Genomic DNA, 17,004 nt, shown 5'->3' on the forward strand with positions numbered 1-17,004 from the left:
CCAGAGACGTTCATGTGATTTTTCTCATTAGGGCAGATGCTCTTTATTACTGCATTTAAAATCCGTGGGGTGGGAAGAGTGGGGGCAAATGGGAATCGCCTTCCCACGGAAGTCTTTGTCTGCTGCACTTGGTGCTTTGTGGCCGCGTTTAACATGTGCCTTCTTCTCAGAGAAGAACGGTCTGAGATGAGCACTTTCTGTTGCGCCCTGCATCTCTCTGGTGAGCCTGACTTGCACTCACAGAAGCTCCCCCCTGGAGGCAGTGCACTGTTCCGCATCAGTGTGACTTCCCACACGCATCTACTTGTGCTGCAACTGGAAGGGCTTGAGACCCAGTCTTCCCTGTGGGACCTGGTGTCATCTACAAACCTATCTCCATCTCAGAAAATGATGCTTAAGGCAATAGAACTGTTCCTGTGCTGTAGCTTACATTGGTTCTGAAAAATTATATCCCTAGTTCTGACCTATGCATAGACCTGGAGATGAGCACTAGCAGTCAGTACGGCTTGGTATTTGGCCAAATAGTTCTCAGTTTGGTTAGGAAAAAAATGGGGGGGGAATGGTTATTCAAAAATCTGTCAGCTAGCAAGGGAGTTATGAAAAGCCCTGGACTGTGCACACCATCACCTTTTTTACAAACAGTTACCTTTTTTGTTTACAGTGTTATCAGCAATTCCAGAATGCTGCAATTCAGTCGATATTTTCACAAGAAACCAGCTGGCCTCGTGGGTTGTTTCCCTTCTCCCAGCCTCCTCTTCCCAGCCCCTTCCATCTTCCATTTGTTTTCATAACAATATCGTCAGCTATTATTTTTAAGAATTTAAAATACCAAGCCACTTATTTTTTTTTCTTTTTACACCAGAAAGTTCCCTCTGGAATGATGTTAAATTGCTCCCTGTGGGTTTGGTGTTGCTTTGAAATACTGCTGGTGGTGGTCTTCGGCCTGTCCGATGGTGTTTTCTAATACTTCTGTTTAAATGGCTTTGTTACACTACAAGCACTGTAAAAACAAACTTTCTAATGTATGTTTCTACTGCCATAATGTTGAACTATTAGCATTGTGACTAATTCCTCTCCCATGTGTGTTTCTTTACAGGCTCAGTGCTGAGCTGTGTTCATTACCTTAAAATACTTATTTGGTAGAAGAAAGAAAAGACAGAGGAAGGGAATGAAAGTGTGTGGCACCTAGTTGATTTGTGTCTTTGGGTGAAAATAAAGGTCAGTGTTGGCAGTAATTCTCCTCTTAGTGATTCTCAGTTTTCCTAAATGAAAACCAAACAGGAAAAGATGTTTTTTGCAGTGAAGCCTGTCTTAAGGGACTGACATGGAAGAGAGATCACAAAATACCCTCTAGTAATGACATACTCTGAATGAAGAGATACAGTACAAATAATACTGGAATTGTAACTGCTCTAAATTCTGCAGTTTCTTTCCAGTAGCTGCCAAAGCCTCCAGGTGAAATCCAGCTGTAAGGATTTCTGAGATAAGCGTTGCACCCAATACCCACAAAGTGCAAAAAACAGATCCCTGGAAGTCCTGTAATGGAAGTGGCTCATCATTTGTCTTAGTGACACCACAAAGTTAAAAAGCTGCATTGCTGGTGCATGGTTTATAGTGTTCTTTGCTCAAAATACATTTCCATTGCAATAATTTGGGGAAGAAAACAACTCTAGGCAAAGTCATTTTTGATTTCTCTATTTTGTTCTCATTTGTTCATCGAGTATTGCTTTCCCTCAGCTTCACCTTAATGCTTTCTGCAGGCACTGGTCCTTTCCAGCAGTGCAAAAGCTGCATCGGAAACAAGGCGCTGGAGGAACAAAGAGTTTGGTTGTTTCTCTTGTGGAGGCAACCTCCCCTGCCAAGCTCCCTATGGAAAAGGAGAGCAGGGCTGGAAAAGCCAATGAGTTGTGAGGGTCACTCAAGGGCAGTCCCAAAGCCCTTCAACATAGCTGCTTTTTTTTTTGTCCTAATCTTTAGATTTGTTTTTGTTCCTGCAAGATATCAGTATTGTAGGAGGGCAGCCCATTTTAATAGATGTGACAGAGGTCTGCAGCAGCCAAGGCTGCTTAAATGCTGTCTTAGAGGAGTTGCCACCAGTGTTATTTAGTCCTGCCCAGTCCTGAAAACTGCACTAGGAAAGTTTTAACCTAGAGCAGTAACAAATCTGCTCTGGTCTCCATGGCCTGGTTTCATCACGGGTAGCAATTAAGCAACAAGCATAACTGTGGCCAGGGGAAGTTAATGAGTTTTCAGGAAAACTGATAAAAGTGAAAAAAAGGACATAGGAGACATATGAACTTCACTGCTCCTAAAAGTGAGTCTGTTGGGTTTTTTTGCAGTTAGAGCAGTAGATCATAGATACCAGCCTTTGCCATGACTTCTGCATCCAGATTGCACCCACAGACCGTTAAGGTACAACCTCAGTGCTAGTGCTACATGTCTGAGGAAAGCAGTTCAGACACGTGATTCAGATGGGCACTGGGAATATGCCAGCTTGCACAGGAAGGTCACTGCTTTAGGAGTCTCCCCAGCACTTGGTCACCACATTCTTTCTGCCTTTTCAGAGCGTTTTTTTCCTCTTTTCAGCAGTATTTTGATCAAACCCAAGGGCATGCTCATTCTGTTCCTCATTTGTCTTAACTAGGCAGAAAATAGTTGCGTAATCCACTACTAACTGAACACATCTGTGCGTAGTGCACCCTTTTTTGGCAAGAAGGACTTTATTAGGTTTTGTGAGGCCATAGGGGGAAGGATTATGGCCTAGTTAATATGGCTTGTCAGGGCTTTGAAAGGTTGCACTGTTTTAAGGTAGAGCAGGCAAATGAACTGTCTTCTGGGGCATGCATCCTCTCCTGCCTGTCCTAGGGGCCTCTTAAAAAGCTTTTGACTTGTGTTAACAATTTTCTTGGATTCCCATGATGCACAATCCCTCACCTCCCTAGTCATTTTTGTTGTCTTACTAAAACTGGGGGGTGGTTTGATGCTTTACAGAGAATCCAGATTCCATGGTTTTACTCTAGTTCTAGAGAGATGGAAAAGCAAATCAAATGAAGATTCTCAGCCCACTGGCTTCTGCAGCTGTTTGGAGCAGTGCTGCTGTCTCCACTTCCCCAGTCACCTCTTCCTGCCTGGCAGCTTGCCTGATGTGCTTCTGCTCAGTTGCTGACCCCCATGTTCTCATGTTAATGCTGCCCTAGCTTCAGTGTTCCCTCCAGCATGTGAGGGTACCAGAGCACTTTTCCACTTTAGATGCAAGGAGTCATTTTAGTTGCCACATTTGTCTTTCCTCACTCCTGATTCTTCTTCAGGGAAAGATGGATTTAGCAAGCGTAGTTCGCTCTTGGTCACATTTGTCTGAATTGGTTTCTCAGCTACCTTGAGATGAAGTTCATCTTGATTCTGCCAGCACTTCTTTAAAGATGTACTGAGTTTGAGACAAGTACTATTTTCAGAAATTTGCATCAGTAGCTTCTGGCTTGCAAAGGTGGTCAGTCTTTTGTTGTCCTCAGCATGATCACTTGCTCTTCAAGGAAAATTGCTTCTGAGCAAAGCAGTAGGATGTGCTAGAGCTCATCTGAACTTTACATGCAGTTTTGTTTATAGTAATGATAACCTCTGGATGCTCCCAGCTATGAAATGTTATTGGTATTACCCTCCCACATGAGTCATGAACAATATCCTCTTATGTGTGACACTGCAAAAAGGATGAAAGATGAACTCTGCTGCAAAGAACTTGCAGTCTAAATAAAAGGCAAGAGACAAGGACACGGTGAGACAGTGTCAGCTGCCGGTCTTGTCATGAACATGTTGAGGGAAGAGCTTATGACTGTCAAAAGAGAAAAACTAATCTTCCCTCAAGGTATAACTATTTCACAATGTCTGGAAGAATCCACTTGACAATTCAGGAGCCACCCATCCTCTCAGGAATGCTGCCTGTGGGCCTTACTGCCCTCCTCACTGCAGGCATCTCTCTTGCTTTGAGGAGGGGACTAGTCTCTCTTGATTTCTTCTAAGGGCAGCTCCTTTCCAGCATATTTTAATAAAGCTATGAACCATGTGAGAGCTGCATTGTTCCTTGGTTAATGTGTGGGTAGACCTACCAAGGCAGGGCCCTAGTTGCCAACAGATTTCTTGTTCCTACTGCATGTGCTCGATGGTCTCTGAAACCTTTGTGGTATGCATTCTCCTGGCCCAAGACTGGCAAGGCTGTGACAAGGACCCATGGAAGCTTATCACAATACAAATAATAATGAATAATTGAAGAATCACTTGGGGAGAATTCTTCTGAATTAATTTTGCTTCACAGTAGACTGGGAGGCCGGGAAAAGAAAGGCTGTCAGGTTCTGGATGAGTTCTGTCTGCCACAATGTGTTTTCTTCTCTTGACCGAACTCCTCAGAGAGCAGAGCAGCAGGATAAATTCCTCTCTGTTGCTTGAGCTGCCTTGACCACCCAGGCTTTCTCTGGGCTCACCTTGACTGCAAGATGAAGCATGCTGCCTGCCTGCCACCCCCTTCACCAAGGTTGAAGCTGGGTCACAGCACCTCACTGCCGGGGCAATGAGGCCTGCTCATCTGAACAGCTACAATAGCTTTGCTGCTGTGCAGGAACTTGCTTGGCAACCACAACTTGCTGGAGCCCATTTGTTTTATTGGTCTGATGTTCATGTGCTGAGCCTGTGGTTTAGGCTGATGGTGGAGTAAGACCTTGGCTGCCTTTAAGAAGAGATTAATCTGTGGCTTCTTTTTATCCCTGAAGCTGCCTGCACAGAGCAGCCTCAGCAGCCACAGGCTCTCATAGAGCTTGTGTATCTCTGAGCCCCCTCAAAGCTGCCTCTTTCAGAGACATTGTTTTCTCCTGTGTGAAGCCAGGCTGATTGCAGCACGGCAAATCATGCCATGCAAACTCAGGCTAACAGCTTTATTTAAGTACAGTGGGAATTCGTATTCTGGCAGCTACACTGATGACTTGTGCCTTTGGGGAGAAATTGAGCAAATCTCCAGTGCTGACAAGGCACAAGGTTTTCCTAAAGTTGCATTTTTCTTATTTCTCTAACTAATACACAAGGAGTCATTTAAACGTGAGGGAAGGGGAGATGCAGGCAAAGGAGGAAGGAAGAAGAGAGGCAGTTTTATGCCTGTGACTTATGACAAACCACGCAATCAGCTGCTAGCCCCCGTGTGGTGCTCAGGAATCGCTGCCTCCTATCGCTGATTTACCAGACAAAGGCATTCTCTGCACTGCAACATAGAGCCTTTGCAGACCATGTTGGTATCCCCAGAGGCAGTGATGGCTGAAACTGCCAGCCCTGGAGGACTCCAAAATCCAAGCTGGCAACTCTGGGATTTGCCCCTTGAAGTGCATTGCTCTTTCTGTTTTACTTTGAGCTTTGGCAACATTTCATTTTGGTTACTCATGGGGTTTTTGTTTGTTTGGGGGTTTTTTTGTTTTAATTTGTTCTTAATCATCTTGCTGGGTCTTCATGCTTTGCATATTAGACTGGTGCACTGCTGTGTGACCAGAAGCCTGGGAAGAGTGGGAAAGGAATGCGTCCAAAGCATGTGAGGAGAGGTGCAGATGCTGTAACTGTTTGGACACCACTTCTATAACCTCTGCAGGCTGACTCCTCTGTGCTCTGCCTGTCCTGCAGCAGCTCATCACACTGGCCTGTAGGCAGAATGAAGCCAGTTGGGTTTGATGTGTACATTCAAGCAGCTCTAACTGTGCTGGCCTACCGTGGTATTTGTACCAAAAATCATGCCAAGCAAACTCCCCATTTTCTCCGTACATACCTTCTAAGCAGTTTTCTATGTTCAGGAGGGTTTGTTTGTCAAACAGCAAATCTAAAAGCAAAATAAACCTCAAGCTCCTTTTATTTTTTGGATCCAATCTACCTGCCAAAGTTGAGTTTCTACCCAGGGATTTACACCAGCTCATGCTGGTATGGAAGGATATTTTGAGCATGTATCCACTTACAAAGGACAAGAAAACTCAAACTTAGAACCTGTATTTTACATGTCTACTAGAAGGAAACCTTTAAAATTATTCCTATGAGTAGTAGTGCTTTGGCCTCAAAAGCTGCGCTGGTGTAGATAGGTTCATCAGTGTGGGGGGTCCCCTGCCCCTGGCAGGGGGCTTGGAACTAGATGATCCTTGAGCTCCCTTCCAACCCTATCCAACAATCTATGATTACTCCATTTTGCAAGTTGAAGAAGACCAAAGATGACTTTTTGGCTCACCTTTTCCAAACCTGTGTGAATAAAATGGACCTTCCTGGATGAACAGACTGGCAAAGAGAGGGGGAGCAGCACTGCAGTGCACAAAGCTGGAGCAACTTCATCTAGGTGCTGGTTAAGGAGCAGCAGCATGCCTGAGAATCTTTGCATCTTGAAGTTCTATCATCAGTCTTCACTTTGTCATGTCCCCATTTCTCATAGCACAGTGTAGAAGACTTTAGGAAATCCTGTCTCAAAAAGCCTGAGATTTCACAAGTTTCCCCATCTGCTTTGGGGCAAAACTGAAATCAAATGGAAAAGTTACCGAAATACACTCCCACCCACCCCCACACAGGCACTGGGCCAAGGTACCAACAGAACAACTCTAAAATTATGCAATTAATTTATCAAAGCTGGGAACGCTTTGGTTCAACTACTCGTTACAAGATCTTACAACATTTCCGTTACAGTGATTTGTGACTAAGCTCTTCACTAGAGCCGGGTCGGTGCCTCGGCTCCGATGCCCCTCGGGGAGTACAAGTCGCGCCCGATTACCCAGTCCTTAAAACCGACGCAAACGCCAGAAACGAGAAGTCGCCAGCTGCTCTAAGGCAGCGCCTCCCCCAGCTCACGCTTGGCTGGACGGGTTCGCCTTTGGCGAAGGCGACGGCACCTGGGTTGCCGCGGCCCCCGTTTCCGGCCAGGCGGTGTGCCGGCCGAGGGGAGCTCCCCGTTTGATGGGAGGTCTGCCCTACTGTAGCTGGCTTTCATTTTCCAGTCCCCGTAGTGGAGGATGATACAGAGCACTTAGGGGACGTCTGTCTCGGGCAGCCGGCAGGCAGGGCCGGCGGGAGCAGGACGTGGGGCGCGGCGGTCGGGACTACAGCTCCCGACGGGCGGCGCGGCGCGGCGCAGTCCCGCCCAAGGTGGCAGCTGCCCGCCGCGTCCCCTCTGGCCCGCGCCGCCCTTGGTGTCTCGCCGCCGCCCGCGGCGGACCTCCCGGAGCGGCGACCCGATAGGGGACGCACCGCTGCCGTGCAGCGGACACCGGCCCGAGCGGAGCGGCGGGATGGAGCCGCTGCTGGGCTGGCAGTTCGAGGACTCCCTCTTCGCCCCGAGCCGAGAGCGGGGCGCGGGCAGGGAGCCCGTGTCGTCCTGCGACGCGAAGCTCTGCGAGCCCCTCGTGAGGAGCCGGGGCGGAGGGAGGTGGCGGGAGCGGCCAGAGAGGCGGCCTGGGTACGGCGGGGGCAGCCTCAGCGCCTCCTGACTGGTTTATGCTGTGCCCGCAGTGGTTTAGCAGCGAGGCGGACGGCGAGGAGGGCGCCTGCGGGCTGACGGCCAGCAAGTTCCGGGCGGACTGGGCCTACCGGCAGCGGCACTTTGAGGTATTTCCCGGGCTCTCGCACGGCGTGGGGCCTGAGCGCTCTCGGTGGAAGTTACGGGCTACAAGCTGGGGTGATTCCACAGCCTCCGGTGTGCAGAGTGTGTGTGTATAGTTACATAAAAGCCTCTCAGTTCAGCCACGGTCCGGAGGTGCAGGGGTCTATGGCATGGTTACATCCTGCATGATGGTTCCTTGTTTGTGCTGAAGGTATGACAGCCCCACAGGCAGTTAGGTGGCCTGCTGAAGAGCTGTCCTGACGGCTGAGCTGTGGTCAAGCCACGATGGATAACTGTTCTGACAGGCTTCCCCAGCCACACGTCTCTCCAGCAGTCATCGTGAAGTGAGTGTACACTGGCCAAAAATGCTGCAGTGCACCCAGAGCTAATCCAAATCAGGCTTGCACATCCAAGCAGTGCAGTAGTGAGCAGAGCTGGTCCTTGTGGCCATAGAGGTCGTGGTCAGCCAGAGTTAAGCATGAGGTTTTCTCTTGTGTGGATAATGTCACCTACCACAAAGGCTATCAGATTACTGGCAACCACCTGGCTGCTGCTCACCTTTCTCAGAGCTCTTTCCGCTTTCAGAGGAAAAGTGACTCTTAATTGTCAGACTCGTAATTAATTGTCTCGGCACTCTGCTGCCTCCCCTTGCTTGGGACGACTGGTTGCGCTTTTTGGGGTGCGTTTATGCTTCCCTTTTCTGTTCCTGCGTGCTGTAGTCTTAGACCCTGTCCTGCTGCCCACTTCCTGAGCCATGTTCCTGATCATTGGTGTGCTCCTGCCTTTATAGTCCTATTTCCTGGATCTGGCTTTGTATTATCTTGTTTCCTGGTTGAAATCAGCCACTTCTGCTTTTGTTTCAGTTGTAGGAGCTTCTTGTTCCAGGGTATGACTTGCATTACAGGCTCCCTAATTTCAAAGCCCTCAGACTGGCTTCTGGCTCCACTCCTTTTGCCTTGCCCATTTAGATCTGTGGATCTCTTTGTACCTCAGTTGGCACTGACTTAGGCTTTTTTATGTTATTCCAGTGCTACTTCTGCCTTGTCTATACCCAACAGATGCTTTCCAGTCTCAGCTGAGTTGCCCTGAAGGGGTTCATGAAAGTATGCTGAGAAGAAAGATGCCTCAGGCTGCAGTCAGACATGGCTGCTGACCCTTAGGAAGAGCAGATTGCATCTTGCTGTGTGCTGTGGTGCCCTCTGAGGAGAGAATGACACCCCTTCAGGTTTGCTAGCAGAACAGACTGTTGCTTCCTAACTGTTTGGTTTTTTGTTGCAGTGATCCATTTTTTGAAATGTCTAGTCTTCAGTATTATTGCTAACCTGGATCAGTGACAGAACTAGACTGCATATTAAATTACATATTTGAGAGCACTGACCTTAGAAATGGGGATGGAAATAAGTAAATCTGAGTAGTAATCTCTTTACTTGTGAATACTTTTTTACATCAGTCTAGGCCACTTGATAGAAAATGCCAGAGACAGCAGTGATCTAAGCCATGCTCATTTTCAGGGTATGGGTAACTGTAGAATCTACTTGATCCTTGCCAAGTTATGTCGCTTAGTCTCACAACAAGGCAAACAGGTGTGTTCTGCAACCCTCCTCTGATCCATTTTTGCCGGTTGCTGCGGCACTCGCTGGGCAGAGAAGAGCTCCCTCTTCTGCTTGAGAAGAAACGTGAGCTTAACACCAGGGAAGAAAAATATTTCAGCCATTTTGCTAGGAAGTATTTAGAGTACGTTGCCTGGAAGCTCTTTCTGTTAGAACTATTCGAGTTTGCAAGAAATAATTAAATACTCATTTTGGGAAACGGGAGAATGAGCACTGCTCATTAGTGTCTGGTCTGAGCACTTACACAAAGCAGGGGGAACTAAGATTCCAGTCTTAGCTTTACTGAATACTTGATGTATTTAAATGTTAATTGGAGTCCTAGCGAGTGCTCTGAGCATTAAGCTACATGGGTGTTATTCATTCTTGTCTTTTTCCTTAGCCAAATTAATATTTAATTATTTCATGCAAATTAGAACCACCCTACAGGAACAATGGAGATTCACTTTCCTTGCTGTATCCTCCAGTGTGCTAATTATTCATGTGAGGTGAGGTACTCGCAGATTCGAACCTTCCCATGGAGAATGTAATGGATTTGAAACAAGGTCCCCCAAATTTAGGATGAGTGCTCTGATGGTAGTAATTAGCAGCTGATGGAAAGATAGCTTGTGTCACACATTGCCCAGGTTGGTAGATGATCCTTTCTAGATCAGCTTGGTGGAGGAGAGGTGAACAGTCCTGCCAGGACTTAAACATGATTTAAGGCTGAGGTTGCTCATCACTGTCAAGACTTGACTGTGTAGTACTAGAGCGCTTGTCTGCTGCTGACATAAGTAGTAGCTGAATCCAAAGATAGGAAAATATGGATTTCAGCTCCTGACTTCCCTTTGTGACTGTAGTTACAAACAAAACATATTGTCAGGCTTGCTTTTAAATCAAAATCTCTCACTGTTTTGTTTGGCTTTTCTCTTTGTTACCACTACTAGAAAGCTCTGTGTGAATACTCAAACTGCTTACTACTCCTACCTGCCAGTAACATTGCAATGAGACGAGACGTCCAAGAGGGCCAGGCTCGATGCTTATCTCATCTAGGAAGGCACAAGGAGGCTCTGGATATTGCAGAAAAAATGGTATAGAATTCAATCTTTCTTTTAGGCTATGAACATGAAAATATTGCCAGTAGGTCTTTTGTGTGGACCATTTTCTGAAAAAATGATGTCTATAATCCTTCAGGATGTTCAGTGCTCAGAGTGTTTGGTAAACAGAGGGTAACTGTCACTGCAGATATAATCACTCTTTAGAAATCAGAACACCCTGTACCACAATGAGTTCCCTGTGCGGGGAGGCTGGTAGTCCTGGAAGGGACTAAATATCATGCTCTGCCAGGCAGAATTAATGTAATGTAATAGGAATTATAAGAAAGGGGATAAATGAGTGCTTAAATCTTTCCACTGTAAAAGTGACAGTTCAGACTTCCCTGTTATTTCCATGCACTTGCTGCCAAAGTGCCACCAAGAAGAGTATCTAACCACGAATTGGTTTTTATTTTTTCCCCATCAAGAAGACGTTCAAAGGCTCTGAAGTCTGCTAGAATTGTGCTGCTGCTGGGTTTTTTATTTTATATAAAAGGTGTTTACACTATGGAGGGCAGCTGTATAAAACTCTGAAGGCAAATAAGCAAATTACAGCCTTTGGGGCATTTTTGTTGTTCAGGGTGGGACGAGGCAACTAGAGCCTGATCTCTATCAAGCTGTGTCATTTAAAATGAAGAGTACAGTTTTGTACAACTTAAAAATTACCTTTAGTGATACTTGCAATTGTTCAGGGAGACATTATCTTAGGCTCTGAAAGACGATTCTGTTCCACTTCTGGTTTTAATCTATTCTCTTTTTGTTTCTAGAGAAACAGCGCTACTAACACAGATCACTTAACGATGGTTCTCAACCTGCAGTTTGCCATTTACCAGGGTCTGGGAAATGTAGGAAAAAAGATCATGTGTTTGCAGCAACTGATCTGCTTGCATCCCTTCAACCCTTGGTACTGGAAGTTACTTGCTGAAGCTTATATGAGCCTTCTGCAGAGTTCATCTCCATTAGTCATTCCAGAAACAAATCTAAATCGGTCTGAAGAGGTTAATGTAAGTGACAGTAGTTTCAAAACATCAACCAGAAGAGAGGTTAGTTTGCAGCCTCACAGAGCAGACGGCCAGAAAGAAGGTCCTTGGTCTGGCCTTGCTGCAGAAACAAAGAGGGAGAATGCAGTGGCTTGTAGCAGCAGCCAAGCTGTAAAAGAATTCCTCTGCACTTTGGAAGAACTGGAAAGGACAGACAAAGGGGAAAGCACAGCCTTCAAGTCCTGGGAGCAGAACGTGTTGGAGAAAGTAAGGATAAAGGCATGTGCCTCCTTTATTAGAGCAAGGTAACTAAATGTATTCTTAGAATAATGTTAACTTCTCCCAATCAATCAAACAATTAAGGCATATTTTTCTCAGCCTTAACATTTTCAGTTTATGTTTTCCATTTAAATGACTGTTTCAGTGTTGGTAACACTAAGCTTAGAAGCATCTTTACTTTCAGGGTGACAGAGCACTGGAACAGGCTGCCCAGAGAGATTTTGAAGTCTCCTCTGGAAATACTCAAAACCTGCCTAGATGTTTTCCTGTGCAACCTGAAATACATGAACCTAGTTTAGCAGATATTGGACTAGGTGATCTCCAGAGGTCCCTTCCAACCCCAGCTATTCTACGATTCTCCTCCTGTTGCTTCATAGCTAAAAAGCAAAATCCACTAGCATGGTTGCTGTGAACATCCTAAATCTGAGTGGAGAGAGTAAACCAGTATTCTGCCCTGTTGAGAAATAAAGCATTTATCAGTGATGTTATTAGAGGAATCCTTTTAAGTAACTGTGCAATAGAACTTGCTCTTCAACAAATGCTCCTGTTAGAACATGGCTGTTCCCTGGTTTGATATTAGAGATATTAGCAGCAGAAGTGCCCCAAAGGGAGGGGCAGCCAGTCTTCCTTCTGCATGTGCCACCTGACTTATTTGCTTGAAGCTTCATGCTTGAGTGAAAGTGTAGTTTATAATAATATCCCAATCTGCATAATGGATGAGGTTGAAAAATGAACTCTGTGACAGCTGATTGACAGGACTGCATTAAAATGCTCTTTTCTTTTTTTTTCCCCCCCTCTCTTCCTTAAAGTCTTGCACACAACAAAAATCCCCAAAACATAATCTTTCAAAGAGATAATTAGAAACTGGTTTTGTTGAAATAGTCTTGGATTTTTTTCCCTCCTTCTTACCTCTAAGTAATATATTAGTCACCAAACCAATTTCATGCCATTTTAGGAACTTTCACAAATGTTTAGAGAGACCACTTAAGCTTAAGAAGCTTAAGAAATGGGATGTGGTAGCTTTTAACTTTACTCAGACTAAGAGTGACTTTAATTGCTACTTGGGAGAAATTAATAATTTAGTAGTGATACTGAATACTAAACCTACATTCATAGTAACATAATTTGTGGTGCTTGTTTTGGTGTGTATGGTTCCACATTCAGACAGCTGTAAATTCTGGGATTTCCTTTCTTGTCTACACAGTTTCACAAAGTCTCACTGTGGTTTATATTTGCAGATACAGTTGTCCAGGGTAAGCTTCTCCCCTGCCCAGGGCTTATGCATTAAATAGATTTTTCTGATATTTTCAGGTCTGTTGGATTTTTTAAGTGAGATGTGGGTGTTGCAGTTCACCCTGCGTATATGTTTATGCACTTAGAAGAGGGATGTGGGTATTGCTTTTTGTAGGTAATAATGTTCTGTGTTAAAGCATCATGAATAATTGATTCCTCTAGCTTAGCCAATGAAAAAATGAAAATTAAGAAATGGTTTTGTTTAATTTTCACTCTGATTTTATTCTTTCTTACATTATGATGATGAGAACTTAGGAACAAAAATGCTGTGCAGATTAAAAACCCTTTCCCTTTTTCCTTTTAGTTTTGCCATCAAAACATTACAGAACTTACTGGTGGTTTGTTGGCTCAGACTTGTACATTTTGATGTTCATAATGCTTACCTGAAAAAAAATGCATCTAAAATCTGAAGTCTTCACAGAAATACACACCTTTATTATAACACCTGCTTCATTTGACTTTGGTAAATGTAATTTTTAAACATGTTATTGCTCTTTATGCATAAAGCTTTAATGAAATACCAGTAACAATATTGCTAAGGCCCAGTAGTCCCTTGGTTGAATGTAGATGTTCCCTCTGCTGACATGTTTTACAGTCCTTGGCTGAGGAGGACTCTCGAAACTGCCTTTGCTCCCTGTGGTCATGCAGCTGGTGATGGGGGTCCCTCTGTGACATGAAGCCACATTGTGAGCACAGCGTCTAACCTTCACCAGATCATGGTGGTGACGTCTGAGGCACTGCCTTGAACCTAAAACTCTGGCTTTAGAAAACATTCCAGAGTTGGCCTGTGGGAAGGCTGTTTGGTATTTGTCTAACACTCCCAATTTGGGGCTTTTCACTGCTATAGGCAAAAATGAGCTGCTGTCTTGTTAGGTGTTAGTAAGGATGTGGGACACCTCGTGTGCTGCGGTTAATGCCGGCAGGTCCGCGCTCCACATTAAAATTGTGTGACAAACCATGTGGGGAGAAGAATGTTTGCACAGGCAAACAGACACTTGGCATGTCACTTCTCAAAAGTGCATCTTGGTGCTTCTGTCACAGCCAGCACAAGTGTACCATACCCATAGCAGACTGCTACAGATGTACACGTTTCTTTGCAGTCAGCAAACGTCGTGAGGTCTGTGGTGACAGGTTGGACTGGATGATCTTTGAGGTCTTTTCCAACCTTGGTGATTTTGTGGAAAAGAGCTGGTTTAAAGTATTTTACTTTGATTTGGCTTAGGTTTGCTGACTTACTTTTTTGCCAGCTATGCTTTTTTCATTTCAGACTTCTACTTCAGCTTACCCAGTTGCAACAGTCGTCCTTTGTACTAGAGCATAACATAAAAGGTCAAAAAGAAGTGGATGACCAAGTGGCACAACTTGGTTTCAATGAAAACTCCTTGCTGCTGATGACCAAGGTAAGGGCTTGCTTCATTGTGTGCAAGCTCCCAGCTATGTGTAGGCTGGCTGCAATACCCTAGCCAGTTCAGGCTCAAAGATGTCCTGTCAGCGTGACGCTCCCCTGGGCTAATTGACTGTGGCAGGAAGCAAGGCAAATTAGCTGAGGTGGGTTGTCCCAGTCATGTGTTATCTGGAACTCACAGTGATACCTCTATGGTGCTGGCCTGTGTCATGCAGGTGTGTCTCTTTTCTGCTGAGAGTCTCCTTTTGGGAATGGTCAGAGCTGTTAAGTTCCTCACTGGACCTGTATTTGCAGATGCATCATTGTTGTGCATTTCTTGGGATGCAGATTTTGTCTCAGGAATTCTAGGTGCCACGAAGTGAATCACAAGTATGAAAAGGAAATGGAGCTTACTTTGATGGCCACAACTGTATTCAGCTCTTCCAGAAAAAGCCAGAGGCATGCTTTTTACATGATTCCTTTGTTCTGTTTTAAAGACTTAGAAAGGAGGAGAGTAACGTTGCACGACTTTATTCATAGAGATTAAACATTTTTGGTGCTATGTATAGAGTTTCTCGCTTTTATCTTAAGGAACAGAGGGGTGCCGGCGAGATTCTGACTTCGCTGTCAGTACTGCAGCCTTAAGTTAGTGAAAGCCAAGCCGTTGCCGGGTTGGCAGTCAGTCTTGTGGGATTTCATCCATAAGAGGGCAATAGCGTGCAGACTATCTCAGGGTTTGGAAAGGCTGGGGGGGAAAAAACCTTCCCCTCTTGCTTCCCTTGGTCTAAGACACCCCAGGAGAAGATCAGGGTGTTGGTGCAGTTGTGAAGTGAGCACAGAACTAACAGGGGTTGTGCAGTTGTGAAGCTTGGGCTCTCGGTTCTCCCCATTTGTTTCAGAATGCAACAGGCAGACAACTTGATTGTGACTTGGAAACTTCTCAGATGGCACGTGGTTCATGTCTCAGGGACTTTGCTTTTAAAGCTCTGTTGTTAATGCCATATTTTTGCTTTTCTTTGCACATTATTTTATTGTTTCCTATCTTCTTTCTTACTCTGCAGGTTATGGGGCAGGATCTTATACCAGAAAAGCTAAAAGAGGAATTTCAGGGTGAGGTGAAATGCATCGGCCCTTCAGCACTGTCATCATTGGTAACTGCATCAGCCACAGAATTTGAAAGCAAATGGTTTGGTAATCTCCAAGATAATTTATGTCACTTTGACAGACAATTCTGGCCAGATAAGAATCTCCCACCTTCAGTAACTTAAAAGTCTTGTTGTGTTTATTCTCATCTCTCCACATGACTATGGAATTCTATCTACAATAAAGCTCATATTACATTTTGTAAGAGTTGTTGTTAAATATCTTTTAAGAATATACAGAAATCACTGCATTTAAACTTGTTAGCATTTTGTCATTGCCTTTGTTCACTGATTTGTTTGTATTGAAGATAACAAGAAAGCTGGTATAACATCAGGGCTTCAGTTCAGCTTTCAGAGGTAGCTTTGCATTGTAAACCTCACTGTGTTGTGCTTGAAGAGCCTGTGATTATTTTTTTTGATGCCTGCTATGCCAGTGGATTGTGAGGCTTCCTTTATCATGTCCAGCTTGAAAGGTTCTTGGTGTCAAAGTCTATGTTGTTGCATTTTTAAAGCCATGGAGTTAGCAATTTTCTGGGGTTCTTTTATATATTTCTTGATGAATTGACATTATAGTGATTTCCCATTCAGCAATGAATAGCTGGAAATCTTCAACATATTTATACTGAGAAATTGTCAATGAGAATAATTGCATGTGTTTCTGGGGGGGAAAGTCTAAGTGATAAATATTTAACTTGGAACTAGAAGGAGATTTTCTTTTTCCAAAGCCTGGGGGGTGTTGCAGGCACAGAATTAGCTATGGTCTTGTCTTCGGTGGGCTTAGATGAGGGAGGAGGAAAAACTGTCAAGGTTGTTTATATGTACTGGGGAGTATTTAGTCAGATCCTATCCTTTGTAAAATTGAGCAAGGAAGAAGATCTTTGCTGTGAAAACTGGCAATGTTTCTGCATCATACAGCTCCTTATGTTACCCTTTCAGATGATAATGACACCACTTTGCTTTACTTTCTGAAGTGTGGATGCTACATGCTTTGTAGAAAAAGCAGAGATTATCTTGCTTTAAATAATTTACATTTGAGACAAACAAGTTTTGCTCTTCCCTCATCTTCTCTTAAACTGTGAGCCATAATTTCTTTGCAGCTTTTTAACTGTGCTCTGTAATAGATGCAGTTTAAATCCTGGTATCCTTTAGACATAATTTGCAGTGACTTGTTAATGTCTTCCTGTGTTTCTCTTTATGAAGTACTAAAGAATGCTGAAACTTTAAGTCAAAACTGATTGGTAGTTCACCATATACAAACACACTTTGCATCTGCTACCTTTAGGTGAATTCTAAAGCTTTAAGATTCTGGTTAGGAACATGTCACTGAGTCTCGGTATGGTAAAGTCCTCTGCTAAGGTGACTCTGAAATCTCTCTGGAAAAAATGGATTATCACCTTCAGCCATATCAAATTATCTTTGCTAGTTTGGTGACTCGATGCAATTAAACCACATCCTGGTCAGCTTGTTATGAAAAATGATGATTTGGCAAGTGTACTTGGGCAAGCATTAATGCATTCACAATGTATTACAGAATGTTTGGTTCAGTCAGCTGTGTGTTTTGCTAGGTAGAAAGCTTTGTGTGCACGTGTAGAGCTCTGTGTTCAGATGGCAGCAAAGCCTGCCTGAAGGGCTGGGCATGCTTTTAAGTCTAA

General features: G+C 44.4%; 1 protein-coding gene across 2 annotated transcripts; it reads left to right on the forward strand.

Moving 5' to 3' along the window:
* The first annotated feature begins 7,211 nt into the window (after positions 1-7,211).
* Positions 7,212-15,548, forward strand: C14H8orf76 (chromosome 14 C8orf76 homolog). Of its 2 annotated transcripts, XM_054167370.1 has the most exons (6): positions 7,212-7,397; positions 7,504-7,599; positions 10,128-10,271; positions 11,042-11,559; positions 14,094-14,226; positions 15,272-15,548. In XM_054167370.1, the coding sequence occupies exons 1-6, from the start codon at positions 7,284-7,286 to the stop codon at positions 15,476-15,478; spliced, it is 1,212 nt and encodes a 403-aa protein (XP_054023345.1). In that variant the 5' UTR covers positions 7,212-7,283; the 3' UTR covers positions 15,479-15,548. The 2 variants fall into 2 exon arrangements, with proteins under 2 accessions (XP_054023345.1, XP_054023344.1); XM_054167369.1 differs by lacking the exons at positions 7,212-7,397; positions 7,504-7,599 and adding an exon at positions 8,297-8,819.
* The last annotated feature ends 1,456 nt before the right edge of the window (positions 15,549-17,004 follow it).

Source organism: Dryobates pubescens, chromosome 14, assembly GCF_014839835.1.
Source record: "Dryobates pubescens isolate bDryPub1 chromosome 14, bDryPub1.pri, whole genome shotgun sequence".
NCBI classification, from domain to species: domain Eukaryota; kingdom Metazoa; phylum Chordata; class Aves; order Piciformes; family Picidae; genus Dryobates; species Dryobates pubescens.

What these genes read in the sequence shown, in the direction of transcription:
- C14H8orf76 (XM_054167370.1), top strand. Translation starts at nt 7,284, where the DNA reads ATGGAGCCGCTGCTGGGCTGGCAGTTCGAGGACTCCCTCTTCGCCCCG. An exon ending in CGAAGCTCTGCGAGCCCCTC is followed by an intron (nt 7,398 to 7,503) that starts GTGAGGAGCCGG and finishes CTGTGCCCGCAG; the next exon opens with TGGTTTAGCAGCGAGGCGGA. An exon ending in GCCTCCTTTATTAGAGCAAG is followed by an intron (nt 11,560 to 14,093) that starts GTAACTAAATGT and finishes TTTTCATTTCAG; the next exon opens with ACTTCTACTTCAGCTTACCC.